This window comes from Prionailurus viverrinus, chromosome B3, assembly GCF_022837055.1.
Source record: "Prionailurus viverrinus isolate Anna chromosome B3, UM_Priviv_1.0, whole genome shotgun sequence".
Lineage (NCBI taxonomy): Eukaryota > Metazoa > Chordata > Mammalia > Carnivora > Felidae > Prionailurus > Prionailurus viverrinus.
This window is the reverse complement of record NC_062566.1, coordinates 57,258,690-57,278,484: the sequence shown is the minus strand read 5'-3', so window position 1 is coordinate 57,278,484 and position 19,795 is coordinate 57,258,690. Positions and strand designations below refer to the sequence as shown.

General features: G+C 41.3%; 1 protein-coding gene across 5 annotated transcripts in view; it reads left to right on the top strand.

The window, feature by feature from the left end:
• Positions 1 to 19,795, top strand: part of NUSAP1 (nucleolar and spindle associated protein 1) — a 42,622-nt gene that overhangs the window by 3,046 nt on the left and 19,781 nt on the right. The window contains exons 2-5 of one of the 5 annotated variants that reach the window (XM_047861006.1): positions 7,043 to 7,111; positions 12,622 to 12,765; positions 13,570 to 13,672; positions 15,882 to 15,983. In XM_047861006.1, coding sequence (XP_047716962.1) covers positions 7,043 to 7,111; positions 12,622 to 12,765; positions 13,570 to 13,672; positions 15,882 to 15,983 — 418 coding nt within the window. Of the gene's footprint in view, positions 1 to 7,042; positions 7,112 to 12,621; positions 12,766 to 13,527; positions 13,694 to 15,881; positions 15,984 to 19,795 lie in introns of all 5 variants that reach the window. The other 4 variants (XM_047861005.1, XM_047861004.1, XM_047861003.1 and 1 more) reach the window with 4 other exon arrangements.

Genomic DNA, 19,795 nt, shown 5'->3' with positions numbered 1-19,795 from the left:
ATCAAGAGTCAGATGCTTACCCAAGTGAGTCACCCAGGCAGCCCTTTTTTGATTATTTTAAAACACTAAATAGAATAAGATTTAAATAAATTCCATCAGAATGGTAACATTCAAAATAAATTTAGAAGGAAAAATCTTAGCCCTTTTTTTGTGCTTTACCATTGAGAGTAGTGTCTCAATGAAGGAGTCAGTTACTGGTATTTACTGTGTGGCCACTGGTCCTTCTCACTCCTGCCCTGGCTTTCCTGCTCACAAACAAGCCTAGATTACAAAGACTGGCGCCATCTGCATTCTCTTGTAGCTCCCCTTCCTCTCCTGCCCAAATTCCAAGCCTGATTAAACCTGGCTAGGTGCTTAACCTTTGTACCTAACCAGCCGATCCTGCCTGGAGAAAATCCCCTGACTTTGCTGACTGAACTTAAATTTATGACCATAAATCATAAAATGAGCATTTGATTCCCCTATACTCCCTTGGTAGTCATTAACTTCTCTATTTTTGAGGACCATTATTTCATATCCTCTCACCTCAAATTGGCTCCCTTCCCTCACTTGACTTTTCCTCATAGGTCGTGGAAAAATAGACACAATCAGCTAAGAATTAGCTCCTCTTTCCACCATCAAACTATCCATCCATCCCGCGCCTGTCCCCAATCCCCAAGAACTCTGCCTTTGTGTGAGGGCAGCCTTGCCATTTGTGCTGTGGATCCTGTTCCCTCTTCCAGGGCTATGTGCCTGCAGTTAGCTCCTCTCTCCTATATCAGTTTCTCCCACTCTGGTTGCTCATTTCGATGATATATGCAATCAGGTGTTAATATCCCCCATCTTAAAATAAAACACAACTCTCTCATGACCCCTTGTCCTTCATTTGCTGCCTGATTTCTCTGTTCTGTTTCACTGTAATTGCTGTTACCAAGGTCACCATGCTCTGCACCTTACCAAGCATACAGTTCATCTCTATCTTCCTCTGCTGTTTGGCAGGATCTAATGTTCCTTTTTCCTTAAACCACTTCTTTTGTAGGCTTATTTGGTGTTAAGTTTTTCCCTATCTTACCAGCACTTCCTTCTAGCCTTCTCTCTTGCGTCTTCCTCTGCTAAATTTCTAAATGCAGAGTGCCCCAGAGTTGTGTCTTTTCTCTAACTGTGCTTTCCCCCAGGTGACCTTACCCACTATCATAACTTTAAATTCATATTGAACTGATGACTCCATATCTCTGGTGGGACCTCTCTCCTGAGGTGCTGACTCATATCTTTAAGTGCATCTTAAACAGCATGGCTACTTCAAAACAAGATCTCTTCCCAGTCTCAGTAGATGATTGAGACCCACATTAGAACACTCTTTTAATATACATCCAAATTAGTTAGCATATAGTGCAACAATGATTTCAGGAGTAATTCCCTAATGCCCCCTACCCTTTTAGCCCATCCCTCCTCCCACAACCCCTCCAATAATCCTCTGTTTGCCTCCATATTTAAGAGTCTTTTATGTTTTGTCCCCCTACCTGTTTTTATATTAATTTTGCTTCCCTTCCCTTATGTTCATCTGTTCTGTATCTTAAAGTCCTCATAGGATTGAAGTCATGATATTTGTCTTTCTCTGACTAATTTTGCTTAGCATAATACCCTCCAGTTCCATCCATGTTGTTGGAAATGGCAAGATTTCATTCCTTTTTGTTGCTGAGTAATACTCCATTGTGTGTGTGTATGATATATATTTACATGTTTATATAAATATATATAATTTATATATAAATAATATAAATAATTTATATATATAAGTATATACAAATCATTTATATATATAAATATTACATATTTATATATAATTTTTATATACACATTTATATATTTTATATATATTTATATATTATATATATATGCCACATCTTCTTTATCCATTCATCCATCGATGAACATTTGGGCTCTTTCCATACTTTGGCTATTGTCAATAGGGCTGCTATAAACATTAGGGTGCATGTGTCCCTTTGAAACAGCATACCTGTATCCCTTTCATAAATACTTAGTAGTACAATTGCTGGGTCATAGGGTAGTTCTATTTTTAATTTTTCGGGGGAACTTCCATACTGTTTTCCAGAGTGGCTGCACCAGTTTGCATTCCCTCCAGCAGTGCAAAAGAGATCCTCTTTCTCCTCATCCTCACCAACATGTGTTGTTGCCTGAGTTGTTAATGTTAGCCATTCTGACTGGTGTGAGGTGGTATCTCATTGTGGTTTTGATTTGTATTTCCCTGATGATGAGTGATGTTGAGCATTTTTTCATGTGTCTGTTGGCCATCTGGATGTCTTCCTTGGAGAAGTGTCTATTCATGTCTTTTGCCCATTTCTTCACTGGATTATTTGTTTTTTGGGTGTTGAGTTAGATAAGTTCTTGATAGATTTTGGATACTAACCCTTTATCTGATATTGCAAATATCTTCTCCCATTTTGTCGGTTGCCTTTTAGTTTTGATGATTGTTTCCTTCGCTGTGCAGAAGCTTTTTATTTTGATGAGGTCCCAACAGTTCATTGTTGCTTTTAATTCCTTTGCCTTTGGAGATGTGTCAAGTAAGAAATTGCTGCAGCTGAGGACAGAGAGGTTTTGCCTGCTTTCTCCTCAAGGATTTTGAAGGTTTCCTGTCTTGCATTTAGGTCTTTCATCCATTTTGAGTTTATTTTTGTGTATGGTGTAAGAAAGTGGTCCAGGTTCATTCTTCTGCATGTCGCTGTTCAGTTTTCCCAGCACCACTTGCTGAAGAGACTGTCTTGATTCCATTGGATATTCTTACCTGCTTTGTCAAAGATGAGTTGGCCATACGTTTGTGGGTCCATTTCTGGGTTCTCTATTCTGTTCCATCGATCTGAATGTCTGTTTTTGTGCCAGTATCAAACTGTCTTGATTACAGCTTTGTAGTATAGCTTGAAGTCTGGGATTGTGATGCCTCCTGCTTCGGTTTTCTTTTTCAAGATTGCTTTGGCTATTTGGGGTCTTTTCTGGTTCCATACAAATTTTAGGATCATTTGTTCTAGCTCTGTGAAGAATGATGGTGTTATTTTGATAGAGATTGCCCTGAATATGTAGATTGCTTTGGGTAGTATTGACATTTTAACAATATTTGTTCTTCCTATCCAGGAGCATGGAATCTTTTTCCATTTATTTGTGTCATCTTCAATTTCTTTCATAAGCCTTCTGTAGTTTTCAGTGTATAGATTTTTCACCTGTTTGGTTAGACTTATTCCTAGGTATTTTATGGTTTTGGGAGCAATTGTAAATGGGATCAATTCCTTGATTTCCCTTTCTGTTGCTTCATTGTTGGCGTATAGGAATGCAAGTGATTTCTGTGCATTGATTTTATATCCTATAACTTTGCCGAATTCATGAATCAGTTCTAGCTGTTTTTTGGTGGAATCTTTTGGGTTTTCCAAATAGAGTATCATGTCATCTGTGAAGAGTGAAAGTTTGACCTCCTTCTTGCTGATTTGGATGCTTTTTATTTCTTTGTGATGTCTGATTGCAGAGGCTAAGACTTCCAATACTATGTTGAATAACAGTGGCGAGAGTGGGCATCTCTGTTTTGTTCCTGACCTTAGGGGGAAAGCTCTCAGTTTTTCCCCATGGAGGATGATATTAGCGCTGGGTCGTTCATATATGGCTTTTGTGATCTCAAAGTATGATCCTTCTATCCCTACTTTCTTGAGGGTGTTTATCAAGAAAGGATGCTGTATTTTGTCAAATGCTTTCTCTGCATCTATTGAGAGGATTATATGGTTCTTGTCCTTTTATTGATGTGATGAATCACATTGTTTTGTGGATATTGAACAAGCCCTGCATCCCAGGAATAAATCCCATTTGATCATTGTGAATAATTTTTTTAATGTATTGTTGGATCTGGTTGGCTAATATCTTGTTAAGGATTTTGCATCCATGTTCATCAGGGAAATGGATCTATAGTTCTCCTTTTTAGTGGGGGTCTCACATTAGAACACTCTTGATTCTTCTTTTCATGATCCACATCCATCCTCGTAGCCTCTTCCTCCCAATTACTCCTGAAATCTGACATCTGGACACCATCTCCAGTGCTGCAGACCTGGGCTACACACCCTCTTCCCTTGACCACTGCCTCAGCCTGCTGCTTTCCCACCTGTACTCTTGACTCACTGTAGTAGTCTCTTGGTAATCAAGGTGATTGACTTCCTTCACACCTAAAATAAAATCCAGACTCCTGCAAATTTAAGGTGACATACTTGGTTTGATCCTGATTTGGAGGGAAATGTTTAAAAAAGAAAATAGCTGGGGCACGTGGGTGGCTCAGGAGTCAGTTGAGTGTCTGACTCTTTGGCTCAGGTCATGATCCTAGGGTCATGAGATTGAGCCCCATGTGGGGCCCTGTGCTGAGCATGGAGCCTCCTTGAAATTCTCTCTTGCCTTCTGCCCTTCTGCCCCATTCGAGCTCTCTTTCTCTTGAAATGAAATCTTAGGTGCGCCTGGGTGGCTCATTCGGTTAAGCGTCCGACTTGGGCTCAGGTCATGATCTCCGTTCATGAGTTTGAGCTCTGCATTGGGCTCTGTGCTGACAGCTCAGAGCCTGGAGCCTGCTTTGCATTCTGTGTCTCCCTCTCTCTCTGCCCCTTCTTTACTCACACTCTGTCTCTCTCTGTCTCTCAAAAGTAAATAAACATTGGGGGAAAAAATTTTTTTTAAATGAAATTTTAAGAAAGACTGTTTCCCACTGGTCCATCAGTAGAGGTTCCTGGGGAGTGGGGACCTTGTCTGTCTCATTTACCACTGTCTCTCCAGTGCCTGGGACAGTGTGCAGCATGATAAGTGCTTGTTGAGGGAATGCATGTGTATACTAACACCTGCACTTCCTGCTTGGTTCTTGTGAGCATCACCCCATAACATCAGTCAGCTAGATGCCCTGACTTGGCTCTGCCACAGGCACCTCGTTTCATCATTATCACAAGCTTGGTATTTTCGTGGCATTTTAAGGAGTGTTCTGGAAACCTGTACAACTTGGAACCTATGACAAACAATATTGTATCGTATATTTAAAAATTTGCTAAGCTAGGGGCACCTGGGTGGCTCAGTTGTTTGAGTGTCCGATTCTTGATTTTGGCTCGGGTAATGATTTCACGCTCATGGGATGGAGTCCTGCTTCAGGCTCTGTGCTGAACGTGGAGCCTGCTTAAGATTCTCTCTCTCCCGTTGCCCCTCTCCCCCAACTTACATTCTCTTTACCTCTTAAATTATTATTATTATTATTATTATTTATTATTTTGCTGAGGTAGATCTTAGGTAAAGTGTTCTCACCACCAAAAAAAAAAAAAAAAAAAAAAGATAAAACCCAATGAAGTGGTTGGCAAAAATTTGATAGAAGAACCAAGAATGCCTCAGTTTTGCCATGCCAATCATCCCCTTCACAGAGAAGACCCTTAGAGAGGTTCAAGAAACAACAGCAAGTAGAAAATAGGTACCACTCTATTACTAGCCAGTATGGTGACTAATAACTTATAGGGCATACTGGTGAACCGGGCTGGAGGATGGGCTTCACACCCTAAGCACAGCCTCTCCTGTCCCCTAAAGCCTAAACCAAATCTGGATCTCTGCTGTTCTCTCCTGGACACATGGCCAATGATAAATGGTATGAGAAGTGGTGGCTGAGCCCACCTTGAGAAGGAAATCTCTGATTTTCAACTGCCTGGCTGAGTGGAGGAGGAGGAAAAGACAACATAACCAATATGCTTGATCTTTTACAGCACAAGAAAACATAACCAATCAGATTGATATTTCTCTTTCTTTTTTTTTCTTTCTTTTTTTTTTTTTTTTTTAACTTCTAATGTTTATTTATTTTTGAGACAGAGAGGGACAGAGTGTGAACAGGGAAGGGGCAGAGAGGAAGCAGGCTCCAGGCTCTGAGCTGTCAGCACAGAGCCTGACACGGGGCTCGAACTCAGACTGAGATCGTGACCTGAGCCAAAGTCGGATGCTTAACCAACTGAGCCACCCAGGCGCCCCTGATATTTCTCTTTCAAGAATGGGAGGTTTCCTGGACTGGAAAGAGAAACTAGGAGTCCCTTTCCTCAGGAGCCCTTTAACCATCCTCCTCTCTAAGCCTGCCTGTATTTGGCATTCCTCATCTGAGAGACCCCCACCATGTTCCATGAGCTGCCCAAGCCAGAAACCTAGGTGTAATAAAGTTTCACTATTCCTCAACCCCTATGTTGATACTGATTTTACTTCTTAAAAAGGTTTTGAATCTATCCATACTCCCTTAACCCTGCTCTAGTTCAGGCCACAGTCCTTTCTAGTTTCCTACAACAGCTTTCCGGATGCTTTCCTGACTTTGTCTTCCTGCCATCAAGTGCATCCTGCACAGTGTCCTACCAGAGTAGGACAATTTTGAATAAAGCAAAATTGGTAAAAACCTGTGGTGCTGCGGACTCTTCAGACAATGCCCTTTAAGGGTAAAGTTTGTATTTTCAAGAGGCTTATAAGGCCTGGCAGGATTGGTCCTTGCCCACTTTCCCAGGGTCTTCTCTCACCATCCCTCCAGCAGCTCCATGCTCTGGCCACTTTGAATTCAAGTTCCACAAACCACCCTCATTCTTGCCTTCCCATGTGATTTCTTTACCTCTTCCTTGTAGCCACTGCTGTCCTGTTCATCCTTCACACCTCAGCAGCTACAGACATCATGTCTTTGTCTTAGAACTGGTGTGTCTGGTTACCTCCTGAAGTTGACCCTGACTCGTGGTCCAGATCTTGGTGACTGTGCCCATTTGTGTTTTTGTACAATAGCCTAGGCCTCCCCATGCTGGTTCTTAGCCCCGTGCCTCTGTGGTCCTTTCCTCTTTCCCTGTCTAACTTCCCCGTTCTGGTGTGAAATCTATGTGGGGCCAATTCTGTGTTGGTCATCTTTCTGTTCCCAGAGGCTGCCTTGAGGAATACAAGACCAGGAGAATAATTGTCCTCAAAAATGGGAAAGATAGGTTATTATCTTTCTTGCTTACTTGATTTTTGGCCCTACTGATAGTCTTTAACCTTCCTGCAGGCAGGCAAATTACTAAAAGCCTTGAAAGCCCACCTTCAACATGAAGCAAAAAAAGAAAATGAGAATCAGGTAAGTAATATTTTTATCACCTATTAAATATTAAAACAATTATATTTAGTTAATGAGTGATGACTTAAGACATGATATTTACCCCAAAGAGATAATTACTGGTAATAATAAATCCTTTCATAATAACTGTTTGTTATAGAGAAACTGCATATAGCAAGTAATCTGTTGAATAAGATGTTCTCGTACAAATGCAAAGGTTAATTATTAGTTGGCAATCATTACAAGAACTAACCTGGTATGAGCAGGGAAGGAACAGGATTTGAAACCCGAAAAATCCAGGTTAAATAGCAGTTGTCATTTCTTTTTGTGTCATCTTGGAAAACTCAAATGACTAGATTCTTAGTTTTCTGTTCCTTAAAATGGAAATAACATCTGCTTGGCTGAATTGAATATTAAGAGTCAAAGGGTCTGTGAGTAGGGCTTATGAAAGTGCCCTGTGTGGTGAACTGTAAACCAGAGCTAATGGGAGAGAGCCTGTCCTGGCTGTCTCAGACCTACACCAAAGGTTTTGACAGAGCCAGGACTCTAAACTTGAAATGGAGGAAAATAGGGAAAGGCCTTAAGGCCCCGGGCTTTGAAGAGCATCCATTATCTATCTGGAAATGAAGGTAAATATAAAAATGAACCGAAAATGTAATTTTTCCCCTCTCTGTATTTGTCATCTCTATAACTATATTCCAAGTTATAAACATTTAAAACTATTAATATTTAAAATTCTTTTGGCTCCTGATTTAATTAACTTAAAACAGGAAAAAAAAGGATTAATTTTGAATTCTAGCTTTAAGATTCTACATCATATTACTCTCAATCTGCCCTCACCTCTTGCCCCCTCTCCCCCCCCACCTGTACCCCCATCTTCCCATTTGCCCCTCCCCTCCCTTTCCATCTCTTTCCTCCCTCCCTCGCTTCCATATATAGGAGACTTGATTGTAGTGCCATTTGAAATCAAGAGTTTAGTTTGGATAACAATTAATGGACGAAATTTAAAATTATCCTATTTTCAAATTCTGCATTTTGGGCCATTTCATTTTGAAAAAATTTCACAAAAGCATGAATCAGATAAAGAATTCCTAAGTCAGAATTATTTTTTTACTTTATTGTGAGAGAGCAAGGAAGTAGAGGAAAGGGCAAGGGTGGGGTGGGGAGAGAGAATTCTGAGATCATGACCTGAGCTGAAGTCAGACGCTCAACCAACTGAGCCACCCAGGAGCCCCAAGAATTCTTAATATATCAATAGTGAGCTTAGATTGATGGGAGGACCTGTTATAGACAGAGTTTATTTACTAAGGCTACAGAAAGAGTCAACACAGTCCAAATGCATGGCAAAGAGATCATTAATGTTACCAAGGATTGACAGATGTGCAAACTTCGAGACCCCCCCCAAATCATCACCTAGGGAGTGCACAGGTATGGATCACATCTGAGTGGGTGGGACATGGCACATTTTGGAAGCCTTTTTCTCACACTGTAGGTCAGCCTTAACTATATGGGTTGGGGAAGTGCTGTATGTGGGTTAGTGTGGCTGTGTGCCAAGGATTCCGTTGTCTAAACCAGGTGCGCCTCATCGGTCTTGGGTTTAGACAAGTGTATTATAGGTACATCATGGTGCATTCAGGAATGAACATACCCTTCCTGATCACTGTCAGCCTCCCAGACTAACATAAAATGCATGGGATTAAAACAAGCAATCTCAGGGGTGCCTGGATGGCTCAGTGAGTTAAACCTCTGACTTTGGCTCAGGTCATGATCTCATGGTTTGTGGGTTCGAACCCCATGTTGAAATCTGCACTGACAGCTCAGAGCCTGGAGCCTGCTTCAGATTCTGTATTTCCCTCTCTGTGTCTGCCCCACCCCTGCTTGTGCTATCTCTGTCTGTCTCAAAAATAAACATTAAAGAAAAATAAGCAGTCTCTGGGAGTTGGGCTAACAGGCTTCTAAATAGGATAGTTAAGGGGGTGCCTGGGTGGTTCAGTTGGTTAAGCTTCCACCTTTGGCTCAGGTCATAATCTTGAGGTTGGTGAGTTCAAGCCCTGTGGTACTCTGTGCTGACAGCTGGGAGCCTGGAGCCTGCTTTGGATTCTCTCTCTCTCTCTCTCTCTCTCTCTCTCATTCTCTCTCTCTCTCTCTCTCTCTGCCCCTCCCCCCATGCTTATGTGCCCTTCCCTCCCTCCCTGTCTCTCAAAAATAAATAAACATTAAAACATTAAAAAAAAGGACAATTAGGGGACCTGTCTTGCACTCTGTTAATAAGGGAGTCCCTGTGGGAGAGATAAATAAGTACTTTAAGAGCATCTCTTGGGGCCCCTGGGTGGCTCAGTCGGTTAAATGCCTGTGGGGCTCTGCACTGACAGTGCAACAGTGCAGAGCCTACTTGGGATTTTCTCCCTTTCCATCTCTCTCTGCCCCTCTCCTGCTCTCTCACTCGGTCACTCTGTCTCTCACAAATAAGTAAACTTAAAAAAAGTATCTCTTTAGATTCCAGCAATACAGGTAACCCAAGGGCAACACTTTTACAGTAGAAGCAGTTTCTTTTGCTTCCCCATGACTATCCAGGGAGTTGTGAGGTGGGATACAGATAGCATCTTCCTATTCTCATGTATCCTTGTTTCTCTGAATTTATGCTTATCTGTTTTCAGCTGTCACTTGCCGACTCCCTGGTTGCTTTCTGGTATTTGGTGTCTTGCTGTCTTCCTCATCCCCTCATGCCCTGACTTTCTTTGGAATGAATTCACAGGTCCATCTGGATTTTCTTGACTGTCCTTGCCTGCTTGTTCCCTCACTCCTGTAACTTTGCTTCCCACTCTTCATCAGCCATCCTCTTCCTTGGCATATCCTGGACCTTTTATGACTTGGAACTATTTTACTTCTGTAATGTTTTACCTCTAAAACCTGGCATTCTCAAAACCTTCTTATTCTTTGCCTCCCCATAAATTTGTTTTATATTATGGATCTTATTGCAGGATGTATGGGAGAATCATTTGGGGAGATTTTTAAAAATGCTGATAAATTGTGACACCTGGGTGGCTCAGTCATTTGAGTGTCTGACTCTTGATTTCCTATCAGGTCATGATCTCAGGGTCGTTCAATTGAGCCTTGCATCAGGCTATGCACTGAGCATGGAGCCTGCTGGGATTCTTTCTCTCTCTCTCCCTCTCTCCCCTTCTGTCCTCCTCTCTGCCCCTCCCCCACTAACACTCTTTCTCTCTCAAAATAAATAAAATATGCTGATACATAGGTCTTACCAAACCCAGGCCAACCAAACCAACTCTCAGGGGGTGGGGTCCAGGCACCATAGTGAAATGGATTGAAAAATCAGGATATAAAACATTCACCCCACCACTTCCACAAGCAGAGCACCAGGTGTCACTACAAACTACAGTTTGTAATATCGGAACGTTTCTCAGTAAGGAAAGTCAGTGTTATTAAGCAAAGTCCTCTGCTTTCTGACATTCAAGGATTCCTCTACATAATAGCTTCTTCCCCACCTAAGGACCCTTGTACATCAGATTGCACCAGGTAACAGGCCCTCCCACACATCCAAGCCTCTAATGAGGTCTTCCTTGTTTTGAAATAGGATAGACAGCACCAGTCACCAGTGTGAGAGAGCTTAAGATGACCAAGAAAACAACAAAAGCTTTAAGAACTTAATGATTTGTTAGCTCTTGGAATCCAGGCACACAGACAAGGAGAACAGATGGTTCAATTAAGGTTATGTAACAAGCTATAAATGTTCACAACTTAAAGAGAAATAGATGACAGTGAGCGAGAAAAGGAGGACAGAATGAAGGGAAGCATAAGGATGCGGCACTTGGAATTTACAGGATATACTGTGTAGTTGTGAGACAAGATTGAAAGGCTTAGAATCTTTAAAGCAGCAAAGGTGACTCGTAGAATGACTGAGGTGGTGGCGTGCTGTCAGGAAGAAGATGGGAGAGTGGGGCAGGAGCTAGATTTCAGTATATGAGAGGCACTAAACATAGCAACTGAAAATACAAATGAATATCCCACTAGCAAATCACGAGTGATACACAAGTGACTACCTGAAGTTAAGCCCTAGAAATGGGAAGGGTAGGGCAGAGAAACAATTGCTTTCCATTATAATCTTTTCAGTACTGGATTTTTTTTTTTTTTTTTTAGCTGTATGTGTATAATACTAGTTTATTTCAAAACATTTGAATTTTTCTAAAAACAAAAACGCCAGGAACAGATCAAGCCTATCCTTTATAGTCTTCAGGTAAGAGAACATGTTTAAGAAGGCCTTCCTCATACTCATGATAATATATTCACCTATTTTGTTTCCTAGGGCTTTTTTTTTTTAATTATTTTTTTAACGTTTATTTTATTTTAGAGAGAGAGAGAGAGTGAGCAGGGGACGGACAGAGAGAGAGGGAGACACAGAATCCAAAGCAGGGCTCCAGGCTCTGAAGTGTCAGCACAGAGCCAGATGTGGGGCTCGAACTCATGGGCTGTGAGATCTTGACCTGAGCTGAAATCAGATGCTCAACCAACCGAGCCACCCACGTACCCCAATTTCCTAGTGCTTTTATAGTTTCCTTTCTACATTTAAATCTTGTACCCATCCACATTTCCTTTTGGTGTGAAAGAACTAAGATTCCTTGCCCTCCCCACAAAGATAAAAAGCATCGTTGTCTCTGTATCATGTGTTGAATAATGAATCCAGTCTTCCGCCATTAATACTAATAAGTGCAAATATTATACTGTGTGGTTTTTTTTTCCTAAATGTTTATTTATTGAGAGACAGAGAGAGAGGCAGGCACAGAGAGAGAGGGAGACAGAGAATTTCAAGCAAGCCCTGCACTGTTAGTGCAGAGCCCAACATGGGGCTTGAACTCCGAAACAGCAAGATCATGGCCTGAGCCAAAATCAAGAGTCAGATGCTTAATCGATTGAGCCACCCAGGCCCTCAATGAGTTCTTATAAAATAAGCAAGTTTGTATGTTATCTTTTGGTACCTTTATCACACTGTTGTGATAATTTAGCTCTTTACTTTTAGTTTATGGTTGTACAGGTGCTGTTCTTACCTTACTCCCTTATTTTGGCCTTGACAAGTTACTTTGGACTCCGAGCCTCAATTTTTCCATCTGTAAACTGGGGATAATGTTATTACCTATGTCCTAGGCTTTGAGGAATGAATGACATAACCTGTATAAACACTAAGCCCAGTAAAGATGTGATATTAGCTGTAATTATTAGTTAGAGCATACTGCCTATCAAATAGCATATACTCAAAAAATTAATGCTAATTGGCTTAATTACACTAAGAAAACATTGAATGCTTTCTTACACTATTTTTTTCAAGCTGGGGTTGTTAAATGTGATTATTTCTTTTGGAATACTCTAAAATTCTTGTCCTGGACTATAATTCAGTACAAGAGAGTATTAAAATTACCTTTTGTAAAATAGTTTTTTTATTCAGTTTAAATTCTGATTCTTCGTGAACATCATAACTCTAAAAATAGGACATGGCAGATTAATGTCTTTCTCTTCAGGATGGAAGTCAAATTTCTGCATCCTCTTGTGATGAAGCTGAGATGCAGATCAGCAGCCAGGAACAAGCTGAGAGGTTGCCAGTTGACCATGTCACCAAAATGAGGAGAAGGCGCAGGACAGTCCACAGAAACCCTGACTCCGAGGTGAATAGAAGTGTGAACATTTTGGGCACTGCCTGTGTCAAAATTGGTTTATTCTTACGAAGCTTTCTCTGAATTCCTTTATGGTACCAGATGGTTGTAAATTCTGCATGCTGTGAGGTCCATGAAAGCTCAGACCCAGGTCTAAGCTGGTCCTCATCACACTCTGAGTACTGGCTCTTGGGAAGCGCTTACTAAGGATTAAGCACAAATTAAGTATTTGTTGAATAAATATGAAAGTATTCACTTAATGATGAGTAGTAAGTAAGAAGGAAAGAAAAACCAGCATAAAATAAGGTGGGTTTTTTTTTTTCTTTTCAACTGGCCTCAGACCTAGTGATCACTCTTGGGTTGATCTTTCAGCAGAATAGTCATATGATTAGCCAGGGGCTTCCTTCACTTGCTTCACTTGCCTTGAGAGGACTCTGATTTTATTCTTCTTTTTTATCTTCTTATGCAAATATAACTTTACAAGACACAGTCCTACTTTTTATTTTCTAGCTCTGTATACTCCCTCAGTCATTAGACTATCCATTTTGATTATTTGTTAATTTCTCATCCCTAAGAGATCTAATATTGCCATTTATGCTTTTCAGTGGTCCCTCATATGTCCTATTCCCAAATTCACATTCTCAAGAGCCAATCTGTCACTCAGAAACCTAATTCTCCTACTTGTCTTCCTTCTTTGCAATTTGGGTGCCTATTTTTGGAAGGCAGTGGTGACTTCTTATTTAAATAATTCATTCCCTTTTAAAATTGTACCAGGATCATTCAGAGATAAAGATAAGTGATCCCATTGAATTCCAGAATCAAGAGAAGCAGGAAAACCAGAAACTCAGAACTGTTGGAGAAGTTCCTTCACCACCAGACGAGAGCCAAGGAGAGGAGAATGCAGTTTCCTCAGGAAAAGGTAGAACAGATGGTATGTCAAATAAGTAAAAAACCAAAAAAACAAACAAAAAACCCCCTGAAATTCCTGGGGGGTAGCCATGTGCACTCATTTCCTAGGACTGCCATAACAAAGTACCACAAAATAGACCCTTTTTCTTGAGGTCACATCATGGTTACTACAAGTTAAGGCTTCAACATAACTTTTTGAGGAACGCAGTTCAACCCATAACACCATGCTGTAGAACTCCTAAGTGTCTACAATGAAGGCAAAAGTTTAAGCCTTTGAGACCTCTTCCGTATTGTGGAAAAACCAGAGTAAGAGTGGTAGCTGGAAAGCTTAGGGTAGTTGATTGCTTCTTGATGAGGAGAGTCCATATTTTGTCCATCAACTCCTTCTGGCCTACTCCAGACACAGGTACAAAGACCTTTCTCCTAGTCAACCAAACAGTTAATTTTTTTAATAGTTTTTTAACAGTTTATATTTTTTAACATAGGCCACTTTTGGAAGTCCTCTGCCTTGGTTTGTCTAATGTGTGCTGAGGTTTAGATTTGGATCATGCACTTAGGGTAGGAATCCCGCAGGGTGGTCCTCCCATCAGCATCCGTAGAAGGCACAGGTGGTGGCTTGTTAGCAGGTTATCACACTGGTAAGTTGCTCCTTGTGAAGTTGCTATTTTTCTATTTATAATATTTTATTATTTATAATAATCTGGTGAGGAGTGATTCTGACTCTAAATATCCTCTATTTCATGGAACTTTTCCTTTCTGGTTTTAGAGCCAAGGTCCAAGCAAAAGCCCTGTAGTCCTTCGTGCTCTATCCAGTCATTCTTGTATATTTTATGGATGTATTGGGTCACCTTCAGGATGAGTGACATATTTATAAATAAGTACCATTTATTGAAAATCCACTTGGATGGATGGATTGATGGATAGATTGATAGATAGAGATATAGATATTTATGTTTATTTATTTTGAGAGAGAGCAAGGGAGGGGCAGAGGGAAAGAGAGAATCCCAAGCAGCTTCCCTGCTGTCAGCCCTGAGCTAGATGTGGGACTTAACCATATCTAAGGACTTAACTCCTTAACCATGAAATCATGACTTGATCTGAAACCAAAAGTTGGACGCTTAACTGACCGAGCCACATAGGCACCCCTGGATATTTTTTAGTAGATTGCCTCAAATTGAAAAGATGGCAGAATGTGGAAAGTGGTGAAGGAGGGAAAGTCAGTGAGGGAAAGTCACAAATGTATACACCATGATTTCAGCTGGATTTAAAGAACAAAAACAAAACAAGTATAGAAGCAGAGGACCTGAGGAAATATGTCAAAATGCTAATGGTGTTTATTCGGTTGGTGGGATTGTGTAATTTTTTTTTTTTTAACGTTTATTTATTTTTGAGACAGAGAGAGACTGAGCATGAATGGGAGAGGGTCAGAGAGAGAGGGAGACACAGAATCGGAAACAGGCTCCAGGCTCTGAGCTGTCAGCACAGAGCCCGACATGGGGCTCAAACTCACCGGAAGATCATGACCTGAGCCGAAGTTGGATGCTTAACCCACTGAGCCACCCAGGCACCCCTGTGTAATTTTTTTTTTAAGATTTTGTTTTTTGTTTTTTTTAACGTTTATTTATTTTTGAGACAGAGAGAGACAGAGCATGAACGGGGGAGGGTCAGAGAGAGGGAGACACCGAATCTGAAACAGGCTCCAGGCTCTGAGCTGTCAGCACAGAGCCCGACACGGGGCTTGAACTCACGGACCGCGAAATCATGACCTGAGCCGAAGTCGGCCTCTTAACCGACTGAGCCACCCAGGCGCCCCAAGATTTTGTTTTTCTGTAATCTCTATACCCCAATGTGGGGCTTGAACGTAACCCCAACATCAAGAGTCGCACACTCCACCAACTGAGCCAGCCACGTGCCCCGGGATTTTGTGATTGTATCATTCTTGTTATAACAATAATCTGTTCATGGCAAAATTTTGAAAAAGTGTTCTTAAATTTCTGATATATTTATATAACCTCTGTACAGGAAGCATAAAATTTTTGGCTACTTGAAGCATATGAGCTAAAATTGTAGTGATGCTGTAACTCATTCTTTGTGCTCATTTTTTCCACCACTTTGGCAGACCCTGTCAAATGAAAATGCCCCATGTTAACTTCTAGATATTTCTTAATTGGAAGAACTTGTTTTGGAATCTTTCATCATTTGTGTATCTTTGGATTCAGGTAATGAAGATTCAAAGGTTCCTTCGGGAAAAAAGAGGCCTCTGTACACAGATGGATTTTCCAAACCTGGAAAAAATAAAAGAACTGTAAGCACTACTCCAAGTAAGTTTTGCACACAAAGAAACAAAGTAATAGTTGGCCCCTTCAGGCTAATTCCAAATAGGCGGTGAACCAGAACAGCTGAAACCTTGAATGCTGGAACTGGGGCTTGCATTCTCATTCTCTAGTTTTCTCACTGTGAGACCATGGGCAACTTATCCTCAGTAAACTCACTTCCTCAGCTTACAGTGGGAGTGGGTTATACCACCTTTTTCATCAGGTTGATACAGACATATCTGATACTGTGGTTTCAGTTCCAGACCACTGCAGTAAAGCAATTATTGCAGTAAAGTGAATCAAATGAGTTTGTTTCCCCCGTGCATGTAAAGGTTATGTTGACACTGTGCTGTAGTCTGTCAGGTGTGTGATAGCATTATGTCTCAAAAAAACATACACATATCTTTAATTTAAAAATACTTTATTGCTTAAAAAGCGCTAACTATCATCTGAGCTTTCAGCAAGTAATAATCTCTTTCCTGGTGGAGGGTCTGGCCTCGGTATTGATGACTGTTGAATGCTTGGTATGGCAGTTGGAGTGGCTATGGAGTTTCTAAAAATAAGACAACAGTGAAGTTTGCCTCATCAGTTGACTTCTTTCACGAATGATTTCTCAGTAGCAATGAATGCTGTTTGATAGCATTTTACCCACAATAGACTTCTTTCAAAATAGAGGAGTCTATCTTCTTAAACCCTGTTGCTGCTTTATCAACTAAGTTTATGGAATATTCTATGTCCTTTGTTGTCATTTCAACAATCTTCACAGCATCTTCACCAGGAGTAGATTCCATCTCAAGAAGCCACTTTCTTATCCATAAGAAGCAACTCCTCACCCATTACAGTTTTATCATGAGATTGCAGCCATTCAGTTATATGTATATAGCCTCCACTTATTCTAGTTCTCTTGTTGTTTCCACATCTGCAGTTACTTCCTCCACTGAAGTTTCCTCAAAGTCATCCTTGAGGGTTGAAATCAGCTTCTTGCAAACTTGGTTGTGTTGATATTTTGATTACTTGCGACGAATGACAGATGTTCTTAATGGCATCTAGAATGGTGCATCTTTTCCAGAAGGATTTCAGTTTTGCCCAGGTCCATCAGAGGAATTACTGTCTATGGCAGCTATACCTTACAAAATGTATTTCACAAATAGGACTTGAAAGTCTAAATGACCCCTTGATCCATGGGCTACAGAATGGATGTTATGTTAGCAGGCATTAAAATACCATTAATCTGGGGGCGCCTGGGTGGCGCAGTCGGTTAAGCGTCCGACTTCAGCCAGGTCACGATCTCGCCGTCCGTGAGTTCGAGCCCCCCGTCAGGCTCTGGGCTGATGGCTCAGAGCCTGGAGCCTGTTTCCGATTCTGTGTCTCCCTCTCTCTCTGCCCCTCCCCCGTTCATGCTCTGTCTCTCTCTGTCCCAAAAATAAATAAACGTTGGAAAAAAAAATTTTTTTTTTAATTAAAAAAAATTAAATACCATTAATCTGGAGCGCTTGGGTGACTCAGTCAGTTAAGTGGCCAGCTTGGGCCCAGGTCACAGTCTCACAGCTGGTGAGTTCGAGCCCTGTGCTGACAGCTCAGAACCTGGACCCTGCTTCACTTTCTGTGTCTCCCTCTCTGTCTGTCCCTCCCCCACTCACGCTCTGCCTCTCTCTCAAAAATAAATGTTAAAAAGAGAAAGAAAGAAGGAAGGAAGGAAAGAAGGAAGGAAGGAAAGAAGGAAGGAAGGAAAGAAGGAAGGAAGGAAAGGAAGGAAGGAAAGGAAGGGAAGGAAGGGAAGGAAGGAAGGAAGAAACTACCATTAATCTTGTACATCTCCCACAGAGATCTTGGGTGACCAGGTACATTGCCAATAAACAGTCACTCTTTTAAAGAAATCTTTTTTTCTGAGCAGTAGGTCTCAATACTAGGCTTAAAATACTCAGTAAATCATGTTGTAAACAGATGTGCTATCATCAAGGCTATGTTCCATTTACAGACCATAGGCAGAGTAAGTGCCATATAATTCTTAACGGCCCTAGGATTTTCACATGGGAAATAAGCATTGGCTTCAACTTCAAGTCACCGGCTGGAGTAACTTTTTTTTTTTTTTTTAAATTTTGAAAGCGGGAAAGCACAAGTGGGGGAGGGGCAGAGAAAGGGAGAGAGAGAATCCCAAGTATGTTCTGTGCTGTCAATATGGAGCACAATGTGGGCCTCAAACTCAAAAACTGAGATCATGACCTAAGCTGAAATTAAGAGTCAGACCCTTAACCAACTGAGCACCCAGGCACCCAAGACAGTAACTTTTTTTTTTTAATGTATTTTTATTTTTGAGACACCAAGAGACAGAGCGTGTGTAGGGTAGGGGTAGAGAGAGAGTGTGGGGGGGAGACAGAGGAACTGAAGCAGGCTCTGACCCGTTAGCACAGAGCCCAATGGTAGGGCTCAAATTCACCAACCATGAGATCATGTCCTGAGTCAAAGTCAGATGCTTAACTGACTGAGCCACCCAATTGTCCTGCAGTAACTTCTAATGAGAGAGTCCACCTGTCCTTTGAAGCTTTATTTTTATTTATTTATTTATTTATTTATTTATTTATTTATTTATTTATTTATTTAATGTTTATTTTTGTCAGAGACACAGAGCATGAGTGGGGGAGGGGCAAAGAGAGAGGGAGACAAGGAATGTGAAACAGGCTCCAGGCTCTGAGCTTCCAGCACAGAGCTTGACGCAGGGCTTGAACTCACAGACCATGAGATCATGACCTGAGCCGAAGTCGGACATTCAACTGACTGAGCCACCCAGGTGCCCCTGTCCTTTGAAGCTTTAAAGCCAAACATTGACTTCTGTCTAGCTGTGAAAGTCCTAGATGACATTTTCCAATAGAAGGCTGTCTCATGTACATTGAAAATCTGTTGATTAGTGTAACTGTAGCAGAATTCTTGCACAGAGTAGTGATACCGAGGCTTTTCTTTCCAGGAAGCAACTTTATTCCTGCCGGCACTGCTCAGTTGGGTTCGTTCCCAAAGAACTGAGCCCCGAATGCCATGTGGCATAGTTTTTTATATATTTTTTACTTCTTTGTTTCCCATATATGGTAACACACAAACATGCAATCTTATTAAGTGGTTGCCTGTTACAAGGTTGTGAGGGCTATTGTCACGTAGGCATATAGCCAGATTGCCTTGAGGTTTTTTTTCTTTCCTTAGGGAGGGGACCCTACTACATTCCCCACTTTGGTGTTTGGACCCCTCTATTTAGCGTCAAAGAGCATCATCTTGGTTTAGAGGTTTATATAGGCTGTCCTTCCACATATCTAGTGTGGTCCACCTGGGGCCTGCCGTTTGATAGCTGCGATGACATTGTCCCAGGCCTGTCGGAGATGAGAGAAGTTAGACAAGGGGTGGGGATCTGGCTCAAGGTGATCTGGGGTCCCCCACCATTGGGTTTTTCTGGCAGTTGAGTTATAAAATCTCTGGCCTAGGCATGTTAAGTTTTTAACAGAGATGACGATGAACTTTTTCTCCACTAGGCAAGACAGTTTTTCCCAATAATTGGGCTTTTGAGAAGCCAAACCCTGGTAGTAGGACTGGGGTATTTTGTTTTACTATAAGGTTTGTGGGGATCTAATTTTTTTAGTCTCTTACGGCCATCATTTCCCCATGTTGGTACCAACGAAGTATCCTGTCCACAAAAGGAAGGTGAATGTTAACAGAAACTTCTCACCACATTTCTAGCTGGCTGTGGCAGCCTCAGTAGAACAAAAATCACAATAAGAGTGAGAAACAAGGCGTGACAGTGCATCACAGTAAGGAAACATAGAGAAGGTAAGGAT